This window comes from Somniosus microcephalus, chromosome 15 (assembly GCF_052327205.1).
Source record: "Somniosus microcephalus isolate GS21.2 chromosome 15, FLI_Smic_1.0, whole genome shotgun sequence".
Classification (NCBI taxonomy): domain Eukaryota; kingdom Metazoa; phylum Chordata; class Chondrichthyes; order Squaliformes; family Somniosidae; genus Somniosus; species Somniosus microcephalus.
The window spans coordinates 57,680,338-57,703,519 of NC_141001.1; the positions used below are offsets into that span (position 1 = coordinate 57,680,338).

At 52.0% G+C, this 23,182-nt stretch overlaps 1 protein-coding gene and 1 pseudogene across 3 annotated transcripts in view; one reads left to right on the forward strand and one right to left on the reverse strand.

Annotated features, from left to right (window-relative positions):
• Window positions 1-4,876, forward strand: part of LOC147106758 (uncharacterized) — a 141,492-nt gene extending 136,616 nt beyond the window's left edge. For 2 of the 3 annotated variants that reach the window (XM_086007847.1, XM_086007845.1), the window contains one exon: window positions 4,580-4,875. In XM_086007847.1, the coding sequence (XP_085863973.1) occupies window positions 4,580-4,752 (173 nt within the window). In that variant the 3' untranslated portion in view covers window positions 4,753-4,875. Of the gene's footprint in view, window positions 1-4,579 lie in introns of all 3 variants that reach the window. The other variant, XM_086007844.1, reaches the window with a different exon arrangement.
• The window catches only part of LOC147106753 (natural cytotoxicity triggering receptor 3 ligand 1-like), a 744,151-nt pseudogene that overhangs the window by 504,935 nt on the left and 216,034 nt on the right, over window positions 1-23,182 (reverse strand).

Consider the following 23,182-nt stretch of genomic DNA (forward strand, 5'->3'; position numbering starts at 1 on the left):
TCGCTGCGGCAGAACAAACCATGACCAGAAGGACTGCTGGTCCAAGGACAAAATATGCAGGCAATGCGGAAAGATGGGACACATTGCACGAGTTTGCAGGTCTGGGAAGAAGACCAACGACAACAAAAAGGCTACCAAGGAACCGTACAGGAAAGTACAAAAGATGACGGACAGTAGTTCCAAAGACCAGATGAGCGATAGTGAATCCGGGAACAAGAGATTAAGCTGTCTCAAACTTCACAACGTAATCGCAAAAGAGGATCACCGAACCATTTGAGTCACCCTCACGATAGCAGGGTCCCAAGTCAAAATGGAATTGGATACAGGATCAGCTCTAACCATCATGAATCGACGAGACTACGAGCGGCTATTCTCACACATACCCTTGAGATAGACATCCATTGTCTTGAGGACGTATACGGGGCAAAAAGTATACCCCAGAGGAAAAATAAGGGTGCCTGTCGAATACAACGGCAAGAAAATACGGTAATTGTATCTCTACATTCTGCAAGATGGTGGACCACTGTTATTGGGACGTGAATGGATCAGAAAGATAAGTTTAGACTGGCACTCCATTCAGGCACTGACGGTGGCTGGTAAAAAGGATGACGATGTCACTCCTGGACGATTGTCAACAATCTTAGCTGACGCCAAAGAGGTATTTCAACAAGAACTGGGCACTCTTAAAGACGTAACCGCCTTGATAAAAATAGAGGAGAATGCAATTCCCAAGTTTTTCAAAGCAAGACCGGTACCATATGCAATTCGCCCAGCCGTCGAGGCAGAGCTGGAGAATCTGGAGAATGCAGGCGTGTTATCTAAGGTAGACTGGAGCGAGTGGGCAACACCCATCATTCCTGTCATGAAAAAAACGATAAACAATAAGTCTGAGGAGCCAAGGAAGGTTCGCATCTGTGGGGACTTCAAGGTGACGGTGAACCCAGTCCTTCACACAGTACAATATCCTCTTCCAAGCATAGAAGATATCTTCGCCTCACTATCTGGAGGGAAGCGTTTTACAAAAATTGACCTAGCACAAGCATATTTGCAGATGGAGGTTGAAGAATCCTCTAGGAAGTATCTCATGATAAACAGTCACAAAGGTCTTTACCAGTATAATCGACTGGTATTCGGAGTAGCATCAGCTCCGGCGATATGGTAAAGAGCGATGGAACAAGTCCTGCAAGGGATTCCGGGGACTCAGTGTTACTTGGACGACATCCTAGTGACAGGTGAAGATGACAGTGAACACCTTACCAACCTAGAGCAGGTGCTCACTAGACTACGTGAACATGGGATACGAGCCTATCGCCCCAAGTGCGAGTTTTTAAAGAAACAGATATCGTATTGTGGCCACGTGATTGATGAAGAGGGGTTGCATAAGTCCCCTGACAAAATTGAAGCGGTTGTTAAGGCTCCAGCGCCTGAAAATGTGTCGCAACTGAGGTCATTCCTCGGATTGGTGAATTATTACCATAAGTTTTTGCCGAATTTGTCCACAATTCTGCATCCACTGAATGCCCTACTACGAACGGGAGTAGCATGGAAATGGAGCGATGAATGCAAGCGGGCCTTTCAGAAGAGTAAGGACCTAATCACTTCAAGAGAAGTATTGGCTCACTACAACCCATCACTACCAATAAGATTGGCGTGTGATGCGTCTCCCTACGGCATTGGGGCGGTACAGTCACATAAATTCCTTGATGGTTCAGAGAGGCCGATAGCTTTTGCGCCACGCTCGTTAACTTCAGCCGAGCGTAACTACACCCAGATTGACAGAGAGGCCCTCAGCCTGGTGTGGGGGGTGAAGAAGTTCAATCACTACCTGCACGGTCAGAAATTTACTCTACTAACTGATCATCAACCTCTCGTCTCCATTTTCAACCCTCAGAAGGGCGTACTGATAATGATGGCACAACGGCTACAGAGGTGGTCCCTTTTCCTAGGGGCACACCAATATGACATCGAGTACAAAGGAACTAAACAGCATGGGAATGCTGATGGATTGTCGCGCCTACCGTTGCCGATGGTGGAAGAAGAACTGGCAGTGGAACCAGTGGAGTTATTCCACTCGACTATAGTCGAATGTCTCCCTGTGACGAATGCAAACATAGAAAAGGAAACACGAAATGACCCGACACTCTCCTGGGTCTATGTTTTAATGGTGAAGGGATGGCCAGCACATGGCGAACCACTGCTGCCAGCATTCTCGCCGAGAAGAGAACAGCTGTCAGTGTGCAGAGGAACCTTGATGTGTGGATCCAGAATAGTAATTCCACCCAAATTGAAGAATAGAGTGCTCAATGAGCTTCATGAGGGTCATCTGGGAGGGGTAAAAATGAAGAACTTAGCCAGAGCGTTTGTGTGGTGGCCGGGAATCAATAGAGAAATCGAAGAGATGACCAAGAGCTGTACAGGATGCCAGAAGGTCCAAAACGCCCCACCACAAGCCCCTCTACAGCCATGGGAGTGGCCCTCATCTCCATGGCAAAGGGTGCACATTGATTTTGCTGGTCCCTTTATGGACTCGATGTTTTTAATTGCGGTGGATGCACATTCAAAGTGGCCAGAGGTAATAAAAATGTCCTCAACCACCACAGAAAAAACTATCACAGTCTTACGAACCATATTCGCCAGGAATGGGCTGCCTGAACAGATTTGCTCTGACAATGGACCACAGTTTGTGTCTGAAGAGTTCCGGAGGTTCTTAAAGAACAATGGTGTTAAGCATTACACATCCGCCCCATATCATCCAGCCACTAATGGATTGGCCGAGAGGTTTGTTCAAACATTCAAGAAGGCTATCAAGGCAATGTGTAATGAAGATATACCCCTACAACACAAGGTGGATAACTTCTTGTTTGCCTACCGGAATGCGACACATGCGGTTACCAACCAAACTCCAGCCATGATGTTCTTCAATCGAAGACTACGATGCCGCTTGGATTTGGTTAAGCCAAACGTCAGAAGAGATGTGGAGAACAGGCAGTTTCAGAATATGAATGAAAGGCCGACCAGGAGTTTTAAGATAGGTCAACCAGTTTTGGCCTGGGACTACCGCACAGAAAAATGGCAGCTAGGAACGATCTGTACACAGCAAGGACCTCTAATGTATACCGTGGACGTTGGGGAGAGCATTGTAAGACGCCATGCTGACCAGATTCTAGAGTCACTGGAAAACGTCAACTCCACACCACGATCTGATACACCTGACGATGAAACCGAAGTACCAATTGCATCTACCGCAGAATCGGTGATATTGGAAGCAGACGAACCAAACAACGACATTGATCCCGACTCAACCTTGCCAGAAGAACCTGATATCCCAAAGAGGCATTATCCAGACAGAATCAGGAAGCCTCCTCAAAGACTGAACTTATAATTGCTTAACTTCAACCAATGTATCTAGCAACTGTAATTGTAATTGTAATTAGTTATTATTTAGTTGTTAAATGAATGTTATGTACTGTTTATCTAAAAGGGGAGGAATTGTTGTGTATGTACCTTTAAGGGAATAACTGGTCTCAGACTGCAGTACCGGCAGTGACCACCCCTGTATAAAAGGCCCTAGCAGGCTTCTGTAGTTTCAGTTTCCAGGTTGTCTCCATTCAGTAAAGACTTGTTATAATCAACTCCTGCAGTCCGTGTCTCAATTATACACGGACATAATAATAAATATATATCAATGAAAAGCAGTGGGCCTAGTACCGACCCCTGGGGAACACCATTGTATACCTGCCTCCAATCCGAAAAACAACTTCACCACTACCCTCTGCTTCCTGTCACTTAGCCAATTCATGAGGCTCCTAGACTGAGTAGATAAAGAGAAACTGTTCCCATTGGCGGAAGGGTCGAGAACCAGAGAACACAGATTTAAGGTGATTGGCAGAGGAACCAAAGGTGACATGAGGAAAAATGATTTTACACAGCGAGTGGTTAGGATCTGGAATTGACTGCCTGAAAGGGTGGTGGAGGCAAATTCAAAAGGGAATTGGAAAAGTACCTGAATGAAAAAAAATTGCAGGGCTACGGGGAAAGGGTGGGGGAGTGGGACGAGCTGAAGTGCTCTTACAGAGAGCCGCCACGAGCTCGATGGGCCGAATGGCCTCCTTCTGTGCCGTGACTCTATGAAGCTCCTCTTTTCTCAAATTTACAAATTGATGACATTTTCTTCTGAAAACTCCACTGATGTATTCTTACACCAAAGTACAGAATTTGTACAATGATTGGACCGCGATAAGATTTTGTGCTGGTACATGACTGGGGCACTTGAATAACAAAGTTGTGGATTTTTGCCTCTATTAGTTGAAGCTGGTTGACTGAGGTAAATTCAGGGCAGTGAGATAAGCCTACTAGCAGTTAATATTCACAGTGAGCAACAATTCTGCATTATTCTAAAGGTCTTTAATGTGGCGTCAATCTGAGCAATTATATTATCTCTCCTTGGCTGCAGTTGCATTGTGCTCTACTGAATGCCTGTGAATTATTTCATTATTGGCCAATAGCATTATAACTGCAGGTCCTGGTCCATTAGACTACAGGTTTACAATGATTACAGTGTTTTTTTGTGTTCATGTAGAATCACAGCAAACCTTCGCAGGAGAACAAAGCAATACTGAGAAAAGAAAGCAACTTGAAGAGGATCAAAGTGAAGACGGAGGTGAGTTGCAAAGGATCAATAAGCAAGGAACTGAAGCTGGGATCAATAAAGAAGATAATCAGTTGGGTAAAGTACCTGACCTAATAAAATAATGTCATCATTTATTAGAGGTGAGACATGCAGGAGAGCGTTACAGTTAGCAGAAGCTAATTGATCCCAAAGGCCAACCATTTTCTTTAAAGATTGCATCCCTTAATGAACTGAGAGGCAAAGATGTCAAAAATGCCCCTGATCGGTGGGTCCTGTTATGTTCATTAATAAATAGACATTCTTATTATGAACACAGCTAGCTTTTGCTAGCTACTTTTATTGAGCACATGTGGACTTGTACAGCATCTTGTAGAGGCTTCCCTCTTGACTGCTGCCTTGTGGGTAGCCTAGCCTCATGGGTAATGTAGTCTTAATATAATATATAGCTGGGTAGTGTAGTCTTATACATACAGCTATATACAGCTCTACGGCTCCACCTAGTGTCCACTATAGAATGACATGCTATTGATCACTACATCCCCCTTTCTTTGAGGTTTAACAAAATCAATATCAATCAACTTTCAAGAAAACAATAAAGATAATATCAGTAACACTTTTGTTAGTGCTCTATAAACATAAACATTTTCAAAACAGTCAACACATTTTCAAAGCTTTACATTGTACTCAAAGATTAAGTCTATCAGGCTCTTTTACTTCACGTGTGGATCTTCTCAACACGGGTAAGTCTGATGTGTCTTCATGAGATTGTTCTGGCGGTGAATGACAAGATGCAGTTGCGGCATTGTCATCAATCTGCTCTTGTATAGATCGAGGTCTCCTTGCGATCTTTGCTTGGAGAGGGTTTCAGTGTTTCCTTCACTCTTCATGCCATAACTCTCAATGTAGTCAATGCACTCTCGAAAAACTGCTGGCAGCTGGATCCCATCATACAGCATAGTCCTCTCAGCAGCCTCGGCTAATGGAACACCAAAGATTGGCCTGAGGGAAGAAGGAGTATCCACCGGAACTGCTTCCTGCTCTGGTGCAGGCTTCTTCTTTTTCTCTTTCCACTGCTAAACAACATCTGCTGCGGTTATATCTTTGGACTTTTTCTCCTTGTGTTTTTCCTCTTTGTGCTTTTCTTCCTTTGGCTTCTCTTTGACCTTGAAGTCTTTTTCTTTCTTCTTGGAGAAACTAGGCTTTTTGAAGACATGGATACCCTTTGGCCTTTTCATCCTTGATGGGCTCTCTGCTTCATCACCTGAGTCATCTGGTCTGCTTATGGCACAGTTTATATGGTAGACTCTCTTGACCAGTTCTAAGTCTTCACAAGCTTTGTCACCTAGTATCGAATCAAGTCTTTCAGCCACAACAGAAAACATGAGATGATGCACTTTGTCTTTGACTGTCACTTTAAGTCTGCATACACCTAAGCTATCTATTTTCTGTCCATTATAGTCCTTCAGTAGTACTGACTTTTTCTGTATTTTGGGCTTTTCTTTCATATTGTTAATGTCACTCATACTGATTAAGTTTGCTTTTGCCCCAGTGTCCAGTTTCAATGTAACTAATGCTCCATTTATCTGCAGTGGGATCATCCATTTGTCCTCTTTTACTGCATTAACTTTTGATGCGCTATCAATTACTCATAAAAGACTGAGAGTTAAGAGAGTAACTAAAGGCTTTTATTAACAAAGGAATGAAGGTCTGCCTCGAGTGGTCGACCGGTCCAGAATACAAAGGGGCTGGGGAGCAGTCACCTTTATACTAGGACTTGTGGGAGGAGTCAGCCGAGGCATGTCCAGGCATGTACACAGTAGAATACAAACAGTGGTTTACCACATTCACCCCTTGTTTAAAATTGAGTCCGGCGGGGTGAAGTGTATTAAAAGTTAGTGTATTGGAGTCTCTCCGGAGGTCTTGTCTGCCGCTGTGATCCGCGTGGCGACGGCAGGGGTAGTGGAGCTTCCGGCGTCGAGTCCCGCGTAGGCTGTGGCACAGGCGTGTCGTCCTCGTAGATGTCGAGCAGGTCGCTGGGCCCAGGCCTGCCGTCTGCTGGGGCTGGATATCGGATCGTGGGGGGGGTGGTAGTGAGTAGTGGGTTACTGCGGCCCCCGAGGGTGCAAGGTCTCTTATGGAGACTGTGTCCTCCCGCCCGTCCGGGTATGCAATGTAAGTGTACTGGGGGTTGGCGTGGAGGAGGTCGACCCTCTCGACCAGGGGGTCCGTTTTATGGGTCCTCATGTGCCTTCTCAGTAGGACCGGCCCTGGGGACGTCAGCCATGGCGGTAGCGATGTCCCCGATGTGGACTTCCTTGGGAAGACAAACATTTTCTCATGAGGGGTGGCGTTAGTGGCAGTGCAGAGCAGTGACCGAATAGAGTGGAGCGCATCGGGCAGCACATCCTGCCAGCGGGAGGTTGGAAGGCCCCTAGACTTTAAGGCTAGCAGGGCGGCCTTCCAAACTGTCGCATTTTCTCTTTCCACCTGTCCGTTCCCCCGGGGGTTGTAACTGGTGGTCCTGCTTGTGGCAATACCCCTAGTTAGCAGGTACTGACGGAGTTCGTCGCTCATAAACGATGAGCCCCGGTCGCTATGGATATAGCTGGGGAAACCGAACAGGGTGAAGAGGTCGTTCAGACATTTAATGACCGTGGCATTGGTCATGTCCGGGCAGGGGATGGCGAACGGGAAACGGGAGTACTCATCAATAATATTGAGGAAGTACACATTGCGGTCGGAGGAGGGGAGAGGCCCTTTAAAATCAACGCTCAGGCGCTCGAAGGGGCGAGTGGCTTTTATCAGGTGGGCCCTGTCTGGTCTATAAAAGTGCGGTTTGCACTCAGCGCAGACTTGGCAGTTCCTGGTCATGGTCCTGACCTCCTCATTAGAGTAAGGCAGGTTGCGGGCCTTGATGAAGTGGAAGAACCTGGTGACCCCCGGGTGGCAGAGGTCATTGTGGAGGGCCCGCAGTCTATCGATCTGCGTGCTGGCGCAGGTGCCACGCGATAGCGCATCCGGGGGTTCATTGAGCTTCCCGGGCCGGTACAAGATCTCGTAATTGTAGGTGGAAAGTTCGATTCTCCACCTCAAGATCTTGTCATTTTTGATTTTGCCCCTCTGCTTGTTGTTAAACATGAAAGCAACTGAACGTTGGTCAGTGAGCAGGGTAAATCGTTTTCCGGCCAGGTAGTGCCTCCAATGACGCACAGCCTCCACAATCGCCTGGGCCTCCTTCTCAACAGCGGAGTGTCTGGTCTCCGGGCCTTGGAGGGTTCGTGAAAAGAAGGCCACGGGTCTCCCCGCCTGATTGAGGGTAGCGGCCAGGGCAAAGTCGGACGCGTCGCTTTCCACCTGGAAGGGGATGGATTCGTCCACTGCGTGCATGGTGGCTTTGGCAATGTCTTCCTTGATACGGTGGAAGGCTAAGCGGGCCTCTGCCGTCAAGGGAAAAGAGGTGGACTTGATCAGCGGACGGGCCTTGTCCGCATAGTAGGGGACCCACTGGGCATAATAGGAGAAAAACCCTAGGCACCTCTTCAGGGCCTTGGGGCAGTGGGAGTTCCATAAGGGGATGCATCCGGTCGGGGCCGATGACTCCGTGTTCCACAACACAGCCAAGGATGGCGAGGCGGTTTGTGCGGAATATGCACTTCTCCTTGTTATATGTCAGGTTCAGGAGTTGGGCAGTGCGGAGGAATTTTTCGAGGTTTGCGTCATGGTCCTGCAAGTCACGGCCGCAGATAGTCACACGCCGCCGTGTACCTTCAAAACCCCCCCCCGCACCGGCCCCCGCGATGGCCGTGGGGCAGAAGGAGCCCCTACTGTACGTCACTGACGACAGAACCAACCGCCAATTCCTGTGCGACACAGGGGCCCAGCACAGCATCACCCCCACCTCCACCCTCGAGATCCAACGCGGCACACGGGGTATCACACTGGCTGTAGCCAATGGCTCTGCCATCCGCACATATGGCACCCGCATGGTCACGCTCGACCTCGCGGGCCGCCGCTACCGCTGGGAGTTCCTCACAGCCAAGGTCCTCTGCCCACTCATCGGCGCCGACTTCCTACGCGCCCACGGCCTCCTCGTCGACATTCCGAGGCACCGCCTCGTCGACATCAACACTATGGCCCCCATCCCCGGCGCCTTTACCCCGGCCCGTTCGGCCGGCCTGACGACCTACTGCCTCACCAACGCCACGGACGACTACTCGGCACTCCTAGCTGAGTTTCCCGCCCTCACTAACCCGACCTTTTCGGCCAAAGCCGCAAAGCACGGTGTGGAACACTATATCCCCACCACCGGCCCCCCCAGTTTCTGCCCACGCCCACAGACTCAACCCGGCCAAGCTGGAAATCGCGCGGGCCGAGTTCGCCACCATGGAACAACTCGGCATCATTCGCCGCTCCAGCAGCCCTTGGGCCTCGCCCCTCCACATCGCCCCCAAGCCCGGCGGAGGCTGGCGCCCTTGCGGGGACTACCGCCGCCTCAACGACGCCACCACCCCCGATCGATACCCGGTGCCACACATCCAGGACTTCTCGGCCCGATTGGCCGGACGAACCGTCTTTTCCAAAGTCGACCTGGTGCGCGGTTACCACCAAGTCCCCGTACACCCCGCGGACATCCCCAAAACGGCCGTCATCACCCCATTCGGCCTGTTCGAGTTCCTGAGGATGCCCTTCGGCCTCAAGAATGCAGCACAGGCTTTCCAGCGCCTTATGGACTCAGTCCTCCGGGACCTGAACTTCCTATTCGTCTATCTAGACGACATTCTCGTGGCCAGCTCCTCCAAACAGGAACACCTCGAACACCTTCGCATCCTGTTCGGGCGCCTAGCCCAACACGGGCTCATCCTCAGCCCGGCGAAGTGCCAATTCGGCCTCACCGAGATCGATTTTCTCGGTCACCACATCACCCCCGCTGGGGCCGTCCCCCTGCCCAACAAGGTGCAGGCCGTCCAGCAATTTCCCCGCCCCACAACCATCAAGGGCCTCCAAGAATTCCTCGGGATGGTGAACTTCTACAACAGGTTCATTCCCAGAGCTGCAGCCCTCATGAAGCCCCTATACGACTCCCTCCGAGGAAAATCCGGCAAGATGGACGTAGCCTGGACCACTGACACGGCAGCCGCCTTCGACGCCACCAAAAACGCGCTCGCCGACACCACTCTGCTCGCGCACCCGAAGGCCGATGCCCGGGTCGTGCTCACCACAGACACCTCCGACCACGCGGTCGGGGCCGTGTTCGAGCAGTGGGTCAATGGCGCGTGGCAGCCACTTGCCTTCTACAGCCGCCAACTGCGCCCCCCGGAGGTCAAATACTCCACTTTCGACCGCGAGCTTCTCGCGCTCCACCTGTCGGTCCGCCATTTCAGGTTCCTCCTGGAAGGCCGCCACTTCACCGCGTATGTGGACCACAAGCCACTCACGTACGCGATGGCCAAGCACACCGAACCCTGGTCCGCTAGGCAGCAACGCCAGCTCGCGGCCGTGTCCGAGTTTACTACGGACATCCAGCACGTCTCCGGTAGAGACAACGTGGTCGCCGACTGCCTTTCCCGTCCCGCCGTCTGTGCGAATCACCTCGCGGTCGACTACGCACAACTAGCAGCGGCCCAGCTCACAGACCCAGACCTCCTCTCGGCGGCTACCAGCCTGCCAGGGCTACGCCTAGCCAAGGTCGCGCACGGGCCCGAAGCCACGGCAGTCACTTGCGACGTCTCACTCAGCCAACCCAGGCCGGTCGTCCCTGAGACCTGGCGCCGCCGCGTTTTCGACGCGCTCCACGGGCTCTCTCACCCAGGTTCCCACGCATCCGTCAAACTCCTCTCCAAGCGCTTCGTCTGGCGCGGCCTCAGCAGAGATGTTCGGACTTGGGCCACCTCCTGCCTCGCCTGCCAACGGGCTAAGGTACAGCTGCACACCAAAGCACCCCTGGGAGACTTCGAGGTACCCAGCCGCCGCTTCGACCACATACACGTCGACATCGTCGGTCCCCTGCCGCCATCGCAGGGCCAAACTTATCTCCTCACGATGGTCGACCGCTACACACGCTGGCCTGAGGCAGTGCCGCTGACCTCCACCACCACAGCCGACATCGCCAGGGCGTTCGTTAACACCTGGGTTGCGAGGTTCGGCGTACCGGCCGACATAACCTCCGACAGAGGCGCCCAGTTCACCTCCGAACTCTGGACGGCCACAGCACGCAACCTCGGGGTGACGCTCCACCGCACCACGGCATACCACCCGCAGGCCAACGGGCTTTGTGAACGCTTCCACAGGTCACTCAAGGCCTCACTCCACGCCGGCCTGCAGGACAGTACCTGGACTGACCACCTACCGTGGGTGCTACTCGGCCTACGCACCGCGGTCAAGGAAGACCTCCAGTCCTCGGCAGCGGAGTTAGTCTACGGACAACCGCTGCGCGTCCCAGGCGAATTCCTCCCGGAGCCTAACAAGCCTTGGTCGGCCGAACAGCAGCGGCTCAACTCTTTCTCTTCCGCTCAGCAGTTCGCCCCACTTCCGGTCAACCGACACGGCGAACTCGCACCTCACGTCCCGCCAAATTTACAGCAGGCGCGCTTCGTCTTCGTGTGACACGACGCTCACCGCGGGCCCCTGTGACCCCCGTACGACGGACCGTACGAGGTACTACAAACCGGGGACAAGGTCTTCAAGCTGCGACTCGGCGACAGGGTCGACACAGTCTCCATCGACCGGCTGAAACCAGCACACACAGAACCAGGGGAACAGGTCCCCGTGGCCCAGCCTCCAACTAGAGGCCGTCCCCCCGGCAAGCCAGCACAGCCGGCGGCGAACCGCCCGACCCAACCAACTAGACCGGCGACCACTCAGAGCCGCTGCGGCAGAACCATTAGACCACCGTCACGACTCGTCCACTCCTCCTAAGCAGATTCTGGGGGGAGCTCTGTGGCGACACGCCACCACTGGACATAATCCGCTCACGGCGGCACAGACAGTCTAAGCAGAAGCCCCCAGCCGGGGGCCCTTTCCTCCAGCAACTTGTTTCCCGCAGGGACAGGCTGCCGGGAGCACTTCCTGTCTGGGAAGTATTTAAGTGGATGCACGGGCTTTTCTAGTTCCTGTTTGCCATGTGGTTAGAATAAAACAGTTGTGTTTTCAATAGCTCTGGTCTCGACTCCCACGTTTGCCGCGGTATCTCAACAAGGATACCTATTCATATTTGTTTCTTCATACAGAGAAAGTGATGAATGTTCCAAGTTAACACTAGACCCACTCCAGACGCAGGACACTTGAGGATGAGGAATTGTGGTGTACCACAGTCGCACACTCTACGCAGATATATTATTTTGTTTTAAGATAATGTTAAAACTCTGACATTAGATGAACTTCAATCAGAACCCATTGCATCTTTTTTCTTGTATTCTGGGCTTTCTGTTGCTAGGCATTGGCCTGGAGGAAACTTTGGAATGATGGAGCTAATCCCAGTAATCATTTGGTGCAGCATTTCCGCAAACTTTGGAATAGGATTTGACAGGGTTGTAGATGTTTGGATAATCAAACCGATCTGCACCAGGACTGACAAACCAGAACATTCTATCATTGTGTCTGATTGAATGGTTGACTGCCAAATTTCTATTGAAACATTTGCTTGAGATATTCTGCTGTGTGCTCCTCAAGAAGAATTGTTGGATTATTTTATTCTCTGCTCTCTCCTATTGATCTTCCATAAAGACATATGCATTATTCATACAGCAGAGACTGTGCTCATGAGTTTACTGGCAGTCCAATCCTTACAAGGGAAACAATCACACTTTTTAAACATAATAATCTTATGGGTGTGCATCTTTAATGTATTCCAATAAGAAAAAGTAGAAAAGAATATGGACTTTTTTCATTCGGGTCCATTATACAACATTCATATTAGGGACCAGCAGTTCCCCTTAGACATGATTTCAGTTTTTTGGAAGCCTTGTGCTAAGATGCCAGTTTTGAAAATATTGCATGCCTCCAAGCACAACTTTTAATCACTAGAATCTACAATCTGATGGAAGGAATAATTCCGAGGCTAATTCATTGAGGTACTATTTTAAAAAGGAATTTAAACATGTTTTGCCATCGCTATATTCCTATCTGTTATCTTAGGGCATCATCGGAAGAGAACTTTGAGAAATTGTTCAGAAGTTGCAGCTGGATTCTTAAATTTCAAAATTGCTGTTGAGGTGCCAAGATGTTGCAATTTTGTCATTTCTTCTGCAAATATTTAACTTCTTTCTGTATCACAGCTGTGAAATAAAACCTATTTTTATGCACTATTCAGATCACTTGCTGTTTGTGATTGTACTCTGCAATTGTGTGTGTTGGTCCACTTATAATTTTTGCAGCAAATTAATTTTCAACCTTAGTTGCAAATGTTTCAGTGAAAGGTGCCTCTTTCCCAATGCAGGTTAATGTTTATTGAAATGATCGGAAAGTTTTGTGATTTTAAATTGCACTTAGTGAAACAAAGGCCACGATTTCCTCTACCTCTGCGAGTCTGGTGCGGCCAGGGTCGGTGACGGGTCCCGAACTCGCCGCTGGCTCCAGAAAATTGGTCTGGGTTTCTGGTCTTGATTGCAATGCAGAAACCACTTCTGGAAGTGTGTGTAAAGTGAGGAAATACCCATTACTGTCAAATAGCCAGCTAACAATCACACCAAGGCTAATTCAATAATAAACACCATCTGGGGAGTTACTGGAGGTGGCCAGCACCCATAAAGTCATGTCCCACCAAGGAGTTAATGCCTTCAGTGAAAGAGGGGAGCAAATCAACAGAAAAGTGGAGAGCGAAAAAAAAGGACTAACAATAAAAAAATGCATTTGTATAACTTACAATATGTACCAAAACATGCCAAGGCACTTTAAAGGTAGAGCTGTGTTAGGAGGCAATCAAGGAGAAGAGACCTAAGCCACGGTAGAAGAGAAGGATTTTGAAGGCGGTGAAAAGGGTCACAAAGAGATTTAGGGAGGGAGTTCCAGAGTACAGGGCTGTGGTGCAAAAAGCTCTGCCACAGATCGGGAGAGGGGAATGAGGAAGGAAGTGGATGCCTAGTACACCAGAATTAGAAAACGCAAAGTTACGTGCTGCGATGTCGGGCTTGGAGAAGATTGTAGCAATAGCGAGGAATGACACGGTGGAGCGATTTGAAGATGAGGACAAGGATTGTGAAACTGATATGCTGGGTAACAGGAGCCTAGCCTGAGCAGGCAGCCGGGTAGTAATATAGAATCAGTGCCTGAGGCACACAATTTCACTCAGAAACTGAACAGGATGACTTTGATATTGCCAGTGTTGAACTGAAGAAAGTTCTGGTTCAATAAAGACTTTAATAAAATACATTGTTATATTTGAATCCAATAGCTAAAACTGACAATTTCACTAAAAAATTGTGATTTAAAATTGATAGATACTGCAAGGGAGCAAATCTTTCATATAAAATTACACCTGTGGTGAGAGTTCTGTAGTTCTGTTCCCTATGACTAGGGAGCCATTCTATCCTGAGTTAATTCCATTCTATATTTGTGCAATGTAATCTCACTTTTCTTTTATGATATTATTTCCCCTCCTCTCAGCTGCTCTTGAATTATTTCCAAACAGTCTGGTCCTCACCTAATGTTCACATAAATACATCTCTAGTAGGGATCACTGAATAGTAATCAGGAGTGGGAGGCCTGGCCTGATTTTCTCCTTCCTAACCCGGGGTGCAGAAACCAAGGGCTGGATTTTGCTAGGCCCGAGGAGGCGGGAATGGAGGCGTGTGGGATGTTAAAATTGCAAAAAGTGGCTGGCGGGTGGGCCCGACCCTGCCTCCATCCCACCTCCAAGCAATTTTCCCAAATGCATGGTTTCTGATTCTGTCACCGTCCCGCCTCTTGGAGGCGGGATAGGCCCTTAAGGCCCTTAACAACCACTAAATTGCCTCTATAATCCCATTTTGAGAGGCCTTTCCGATTTTAACACGTTTCCCATGTGATTCACGTCTCTTCTGAAACACGATGATGAAACCTGGCGGGAGCACAATTGGATTGCAGCTCCACCATTAAATACGAGATTTGATCAGTTATCATTTGCAGGTGGCAGGACTTTGTTGTCTCAGGTCTGGAGGAACTTTTAGCAGGCATAACCATAGCTGTGGAACTTTGGAGCCTGACACCCATCACCAGTGTGACCTCCTGGGAAACCTCTCTCCCCACCTGGACTGAGCGCTTCCTCAACTGAGGCATATACCAGAAGCAAGGAAACCATTTATTTCCTTTCCTCCTGGACATCAGATTCGGATGAAGACCAGCCGTGGCAGCAGCAGAACCATGAACAACAGCACCATCAACAGCAGCAGCAAGAACAGGAGCGACAAGCTGATGCTCAGCCACCTGAAGCTGCACAGGCCAGAAGGTGCCAGCGCGACCACATTGCTGCCCGGGATGCAAGGAACGCACTCATCTTGGCCAGATTTGCGTAACCTAGCCAATCAAGCACTTTTGCCTCGCAGCTTCTTACCAGAGCATCAACAATGGCCAAGAACCAAAGGATTCCTAGCACTCTGCCCACCATACTGACAATTGCAAATAATCCTAAGCCCTGAATGTGGAAGTCCCATTTGCGAAATGACACATGCCACAACAGCAACAGTTGCCATCAGAATTTTAATTTACAATAACCAACTGATGGCATATAAAAAATAAACCCAACATGTCACCCAATTGACTACCCTTGTGACTATTTGTGCAGTATCTTTCTCTTACGCGTGCTCCTACGTGGTGCTTCCCCTGTGGCTTCAGCAGATGTGGAGGCCCTGGTTGGCAGATAGAAAGCAAAGAGTTGGAATAAATGGGTCATTTTCCAAGTGGCAGGCAGTGACTAGTGGGGTACCGCAAGGATCAGTCCTAGGACCCCAGCTGTTTACAATATATATTGATCTGGACGAGGGAATTGGATGTAGTATCTCCAAATTTGCAGATGACACAAAGCTGGGTGGGAGGGTATGCTGTGAGGAGGATGTCGTGAAACTCCAGTACGATTTGGACAGGTTGCGTGATTGGGCAGAAACATGGCAAATGCACGATAATGTGGATAAATGTGAGGTTATCCACTTTGGTGGCAAAAACCGGAAAGCAGATTATTATTTGAATGGCAATAGATTGGGAGAAGGGGAAGTGTAATGAGACCTGGGTGTTCTTGTGCACCAATCGCTGAAGGTAAGCATGCAGGTGCAGCAGGCGGTTAAGACGGCAAATGGTATGTTGGCCTTCGTATCAGAGGGTTCGAGTACAGGAACAAGGATGTCTTGCTGCAGTTGTACAGGGCCTTGGTGAGACCGCACCTTGAGTATTGTGTGCAGTTTTGGTCGCCTTATCTGAGGAAGGATGTTCTTGCCATGGAAGGAGTGCAGCGAAGATTCACTAGGCTGATACCTGGGATGGCAGGAATGACGTATGAGGAGAGATTGTGTCGATTGGGCTTGTACTCACTGGAGTTTAGAAGATTGAGAGGGGGTCTCATCGAAACCTATAAAATTCTGTCAGGCCTGGATAGACTAGATGCAGGAAGGATGTTCCCAATGGCCGGGGATTCCAGAACTAGGGGTCATAGTCTAAGGATAAGGGGTAAGCCATTTAGGACTGAGATGAGGAGGAATTTCTTCACCCAGAGAGTGGTGAACCTGTGGAATTCTCTGCCACAGAGGGCAGTGGAGGCCAGTTCATTAAATAAATTCAAGAAGGAGTTGGATATATTTCTTAAGGCTAAGGGGATTAAGGGATATGGGGAGAAGGCAGGGACAGGGTACTGAATTTGGATGATTAGCCATGATCTCATTGAATAGCGGAGCAGGCTCGAGGGACCGAATGGCCTACTCCTGCTCCTATCTTCTATGTTTCTATGTTTGCTCACTTTCTTGCTGCTCCTGTCTCGACACCATTGGCGGGCGTCCTCTGAGGTTGCGAACCTGTGAGGGCTCATCAACAGTCTGCTGCTCCTGCGGCTGTGCAGAGGTTGAGACGCCGATCTCAGTTGGGTGGGGACTCTGGTGGGGCTCTGACCGAGGGCTCTGCAGTGGCATGGAAATGTGAGCACTTGGAGAGGAGCCCCCACTTCCTTGATGTCTGCCACCAACTTCCCTCTCATGGGTCAGGTCCCCCTCAGCGCTTGCAAGTGGCTTGAGAGCACCTTGCTGCACATCAGGGGGGCCATGGGGACCTGTATCTGCACTGGCAGTCCTATTCAGAAGGACTTCCATGAAGCTCTGGTTTCTCTGTTCAATAGCTGACCATCGCTCCTCCAGAGATGTCAGTCTATTCTGAACACTCACCACATTTTCCTCACTCTGGCGACTTACTGCCTCCATGGCCGTAGCCAGCCTTTCCACAGAGGTTGCCATTCTTTCCGTGATGCTGCGTTCATTCGCTCCACACTCACAGCGACCCTGGAGACAAAACCTGCCAGAGACTCCTGCACCTGTTCCTGGAGTTCCAGCACCGCTGTTCTTGTGGATGGACCCAGAGGCAGAGGGTCAACATGCAGCTGAGCCGAGCTGGGAGAGTCCTGCGCCCTCCGACTAGGACTCTCCACTGCTGTCCCTGTCTTCACAATCTACTGATGCTCACTTGTGAGCTGGGATACACCAGGTGACAGCACTACTCTATCTCGCGATGGACCCACCAAGGTGTGAGTGTCTGCGCTGGTGCTGGGTTGACTGAATTCTGCTGTGGTTGCTGCTTCCTCTGAGGAGTCTGGAGACTCAGGATGTTCCTCCTCGATAGTGGGGACGGGTGCTTGTGATGGTCCTGTGGGGGAGTAAAGGAAAGAGTCAAAGATGTGAGGCCAAGGTTACATGCACATTGCATCTTGCAGATGATCATAAGTCTATCTGTTAGAGCTTCAGAATCATCATCAGCGACTCATGCAATGTCAATGAGAGAGATGAAAAACTTATCTGTCACCAGCTTTCTCTGATGCACCCGTCTGTCCATCCCCCACTTGCGCATCGTCCTCCAGTCCCACAATCTCCAGGACCGCCTCCTCCCAAGGGGTGAGATGGGCTACTGAGGGTGGCCCTCCTCCTGTCCTCACTCTTTCCCTCTTATTGTGGGCTCTCTTTTCCTGCAATGAGGGAGACAAGTGGTATTTGAGTGAGAATGAAGGAGTGAGTGTAGAGAATCCATAGCATAGATGCTTAGAAGGAGACAAAGATGGAGTGAGTTGGCAAGACCAAGGGCTCTCCCTGTGTTTTGTAAGTTGTTTTCATAGCATCACAGTTTTAGGGAGTGTGAGGGCTGCATAGTCAAATAGTTAGGTGAATGTGACCATAGAGAGAGAGGGAATGGGTAAGGGTGCAGGGATGTCAGTGTCAAGTGGGATGTGGAAGAAGAGATTGCTAAAGCTGAGTGCTGGTGAGGAGAGGCAATGGGGATCAGATTGAGGGTGATGGTAAAGTCATACTCACTTTTCCAGTGCGCAGAAGGTCATGAAATCTCTTCCTGCACTGAAGCCACGTTCTGCAGATGAGGGACAATGACTTCACCTCCTGGGCCACCTGGACCCATACAGCCTTCGTTTGCTAGGGAGGCTTCTTCATCCCTGAAGAAGGGAAGAGCACCTCCTTACTAGCTCTTGCTCCCTCCACCAAAGCTTGCAGGGCGACGTCATCAAATCTGGGAGCAGACTTAGGTCTCCTGCTGCTCATTCTGCCTCCAGGTCCCTCTCACTGCAAAGGCCAAAAGGTTGGCAGTTTGCAGAAGAAGCAAGGCTTCTTGCAGACCTTAAATGCAGCAGCAATGATGACATTGTAGGAGTCTACGTACTCCGAACAAAAAATACTGAACTCGGAGAGGTTCAACAGAAAAGGTTTAATTGTTGAGGCTGCATGCTGAACACAAAATGGAGTCAGAGACTACACAAAGTACAACTCTCTTTTATCAGTGCACAGCTTCGACTGCTCCTCCCCCGCTCTGGGCTTAACTATGTTGCAGATCGAGTTTCTTAAAGGTGTGATCCTTCTTAAAGGCATGACGCCTGATTTATAGTCTACGGACCGGAAAGCGGATTGTGTCCGTTCTGTGATCGGTACGCCACACAGCTCCCCCCAGAATCCGCTAGTAGGGAGTGTACGAACTGGCGTGGTGGCTTGGTGGCATGGCCGGAACGGCTCTTGGCGGTTGGTGTCGGGAGCGGGGCGGTCGGACGCATCGGGCTCTTAGGCGGTCTGCCCCGCGGTGGGGGTTGGCCCACTTGAACGGGTTCATCGGGCTCTAGGTGTGCCAGCTTGAGCCGGTCGACCGACACCTTGTCAGTTCTGCCGCCCACGTCGAGGAGGAAGAACTTGTTCCCCATCTGGAGTACCTTGTAGGGTCCGTCGTATGGGGGCCGTAGAGGTCCTCGGTGGGCGTCATGGCGCACGAAAACAAATTTGGCCATGTGCAGGCTAGGTGGTACGCGGGTTGCTGGTTCGCCGTGCCGGCCGGTGGGTACCGGAGCGAACTGTTGTGCTCGGTTGGCGAAAGCGCGGCGTTGCTGGTCAGCTGACCAGGGAGTCATGGCGGTGGGCAGGAACTCTCCGGGTACGCGCAGCGGCTGGCCGTACATGAGTTCCGCCGCCGAGGCTTGCAGGTCTTCCTTGACCGTGGAGCATAGGCCAAGTAGCACCCACGGGAGGCGGTCGATCCAAGCCTCGTCCTCGAGGCTGGCGTGGAGGGACGCCTTCATGGACCTGTGGAATCGCTCGCACAGTCCATTGGCTTGGGGGTGGTAAGCCATGGTGCGGTGAACGGCCACCCCGAGGTTTCGGGCGATGGCGGCCCACAGATCAGAGGTGAACTGCGGGCCTCTATCCGACGTCATGTCGGAGGGGACGCCGAACCGAGCGACCCAGGTACCGATGAACGCCCTCACGATGTCGGCGGTGGTGGTGGACGTCAGTGGAATGGCCTCAGGCCAGCGGGTGGTACGGTCCACAATTGTCAGCAGGTGCGTGTGACCTTGTGATGGCGGCAGGGGGCCGACGAGGTCGATGTGGAAGTGGTCGAACCTCCTTTCTGGCACGGTGAACTCCTCGAGTGGGGCTTTGACGTGTTGGTGGATTTTGGCACGCTGGCAAGCTATGCAGGATCTGGCCCAGACGCGCACATCTTTGCACAGGCCGCGCCAGACAAATCGGTTGGCCACCAGTCTAATGGACGCACGGGTGCCGGGGTGTGAGAGGCCATGGACGATGTCGAACACCCGTTATCGCCAGGACGCTGGGACTACGGGGCGGGGTTGCGCCAAGGAGGTGTCGCATTTGACAGTGATGGCGGACGGGCCACAGGCGGCGTCGGTCAGTCGCAGCCCTGGGTGGGTTGTGGGCGCGGAGAGCAGATCGGGGTCGGTGCGTTGCTCCGCTGCCGGTTGAGCATAGTCCACTGCCAGGTGGGCGCCATGAACGGCGGGGCGGGATAGGCAGTCGGCCACCACGTTGTCTCGACTGGAGACGTGCCGGATGTCCGTGGTGAATTCGGACACCGCGGCGAGCTGGCGTTGTTGCCTGGCTGACCACGGGTCCACAGATAGCGCCATCGTGAATGTCAGGGGTTTGTGGTCAACAAACGCGGTGAAGGGGCGGCCCTCCAGAAGAAATCTAAAATGGCGGACTGCCAGGTACAGTGCGAGGAGCTCGCGGTCAAAGGCGCTGTATTTGGCCTCCGGGGGGGGCGCAGTTGGCGGCTGATAAAGGCCAGCGGTTGCCAGGCCCCGCCGACCCACTGTTCGTACACGGCGCCGACCGCGTGGTCGGAGGCGTCCGTGGTGAGGGCCACCCTGGCGTTGGGCTGTGGGTGAGCGAGCATGGTGGCGTCGGCGAGCGCCTTTTTGGTCGAGTCGAAAGTGGTCAACATGTCCGCCGACCACTCGATCGCCATTCTGTCTTTCTTACCCCGGAGGGCTTCGTATAGGGGCCGCATGAGGGAGGCCGCTCCGGGAATGAAGCGGTTGTAAAAGTTGATCATCCCCAAGAACTCCTGGAGGCCTTTGATGGTGGTAGGCCGGGGGAACTGCTGGACGGCTTGCACCTTGGCGGGCAGGGGAATGGCTCCATCCTGCGTGATGTGGTGGCCGAGGAATTCGATCCTGCTGAGGCCGAATTGGCACTTGGCTGGGCTGATGATGAGCCCGTGCTCACTGAGCCGCTGGAACAGGGTGCGGAGGTGCTCGATGTGTTCCTGCTTGGAGGAACTAGCTACCAGGATGTCATCCAGGTAGACAAAGAGGAACTTCAGGTCCCGGAGGACCGAGTCCATGAGCCGCTGGAAGGCCGAAGGGCATTCGGAGGAACTCGAATAGCCCAAAAAGGGTGATTATGGCCGTCTTGGGAACGTCCATGGGGTGGACTGGCACCTGATGGTAACCGCGCACCAGGTCGACTTTGGAGAAGACTGAGCGGCCAGCCAGTCTAGCCGAGAAGTCTTGAATGTGCAGCATGGGGTACCGATCCGGCGTGGTGGCATTGTTTAGGCGCCGGTAGTCCCCGCAGGGGCGCCATCCCCCGTCGGGTTTGGTGACGATGTGGAGTGGGGAGGCCCAGGGGCTGTTGGAGCGGCGGATGATGCCGAGCTGTTCCATTGTGGCGAACTCGGCCCGCGCGATCTCCAGCTTGGCCGGGTCCAGCCTGCGGGCGTGGGCATACACCGGTGGGCCTGTGGTGGGGATGAAGTGCTCTACCCCGTGCTTAGCAACCTTCACGGAGAAGGTCGGGTTGGTGAGGGCTGGGAACTCAGCCAGGAGTGCTGAGTAGTCGTCCGTTGAGCGGGCGCGGCACTGCCACGCCATTTCGGCAGGTTGGGGGGGGGCCATGGCGCCCGGGACAGGTGACATGGTGTTCATGTCCACGAGGCGGCGCCGAGGCATGTTGACCAACAGGCCGTGGGCGCACAGGAAATCCGCACCGAGGAGCGGGGAGAGCACCTTGGCGGTGATAAACTCCCAGTGGTAGCGGCGGCCTGCGAGGTCGATGGTGATGGTGCGGGTGCTGTACGTCCGGATGTCGGTGCCGTTGGCGGCAGCCAGCGCAGGGCCGCGGCGGCCTCGCTGGATCTCGAGGGCGGACGCGGGGATGATGCTGCGCGCCCATGTCGTATAGGAAACGGCGTCCAAAGGCGCTGTCCGTAACGTACAGCAGCGCACCTGCTTGCCCCACGGCCATCGTGTAGGCCGGTGTGGGGGCGGTTGGAAACGTGCAGGGATGGCCGCAGCGGCGTGCCCGTGCGCCGAACTGGGTATGGAAGTAGCAGTAGCCTTGGGTCGGAGGGCTTGGGGGACGTGGGGGCCTGGGGGGCCTCGTGGCTGAGCTGTGTGGCCGCGCAATAGAGGGTGGAGCGCGTGCCGACGCTGCGGAGGCCAGGTCGGGGGTGACGGCGTGGTTGGAGCTGGCGGACAGGAGCTTATCGGTTTCGTCGGCCAGGGCCCCGAGGTCCGTGAGGCTGGACACCACGATCGCCGGGCAGATGCTGGGAGGTAGTTGGCGGATAAAAAGCGTGCGGAAGAGGGAGCCGGGCGGTTTCTCGTCGGTCAGAGCAAGCATGTGTGAGAGCAAGTCTGATGGCGTGGAGACACCGAGGCCCGGGAGGTCGAGGAGGTGGCAGTTGCGCACGAATTGGGAGGCTGTGAATTTTTTAATGAGCACGGCCTTGAGATGCGCAGCCTTGAGATGTGCGTACTTGCCTTCCTCCGGAGGGTTTTGTGGTGTTGTCCAGACTTTCGTGATTGTGGAGCTGCCCAGGGAGGCGAGGAGGTAGTTGTACATCGTTGTGTCGGCGGTGATGCTGCGGAGTCGGAATTGCGATTCGGCTTGAAGGAACCAGGCGGTGGCCAGGTTCTCCCAGAACTCCGGCAGCTTCACAGAAACTGTGTTTGTGTCAGCCATGGTTACGCTTAGGAGTCGTCCTGAGCGTCGGGGTCACCAATGTAGGAGTCTACGTACTCCTAACAAAAAATACTGAACTCGGAGAGGTTCAACAGAAAAGGTTTAATTGTTGAGGCTGCATGCTGAACACAAAATGGAGTCAGAGACTACACAAAGTACAACTCTCTTTTATCAGTGCACAGCTTCAACTGCTCCTCCCCCGCTCTGGGCTTAACTATGTTGCAGATCGAGTTTCTTAAAGGTGTGATCCGTCTTAAAGGCATGACGCCTGATTTATAGTCTACGGACCGGAAAGCGGATTGTGTCCGTTCTGTGATCGGTACGCCACAACGTCATTGGAGGCGAGTTTCAGACTAAAAAAACTAATTGGGCCATGGGTTCCCACACGCTGGAACTCAATTGCCCAATTTTGTGAAAATCTCCCACATCGATTTGGAATTGGGTGGATAACACGAAAAGCGGATGACACGACCCCAGCCCGCCCCAGTGACAAAATCCAGCCCTAAGTGTAGTGCATCTGTTGCACTCTAGCTTAAACTGCCTAATTCAGCACAGAACAAAGATTGAACCTGGGACCTTTCTGCTTTGTATGGCTCAGGTACACCCTAGATAAACTTCGTGAGACATTTGGGGA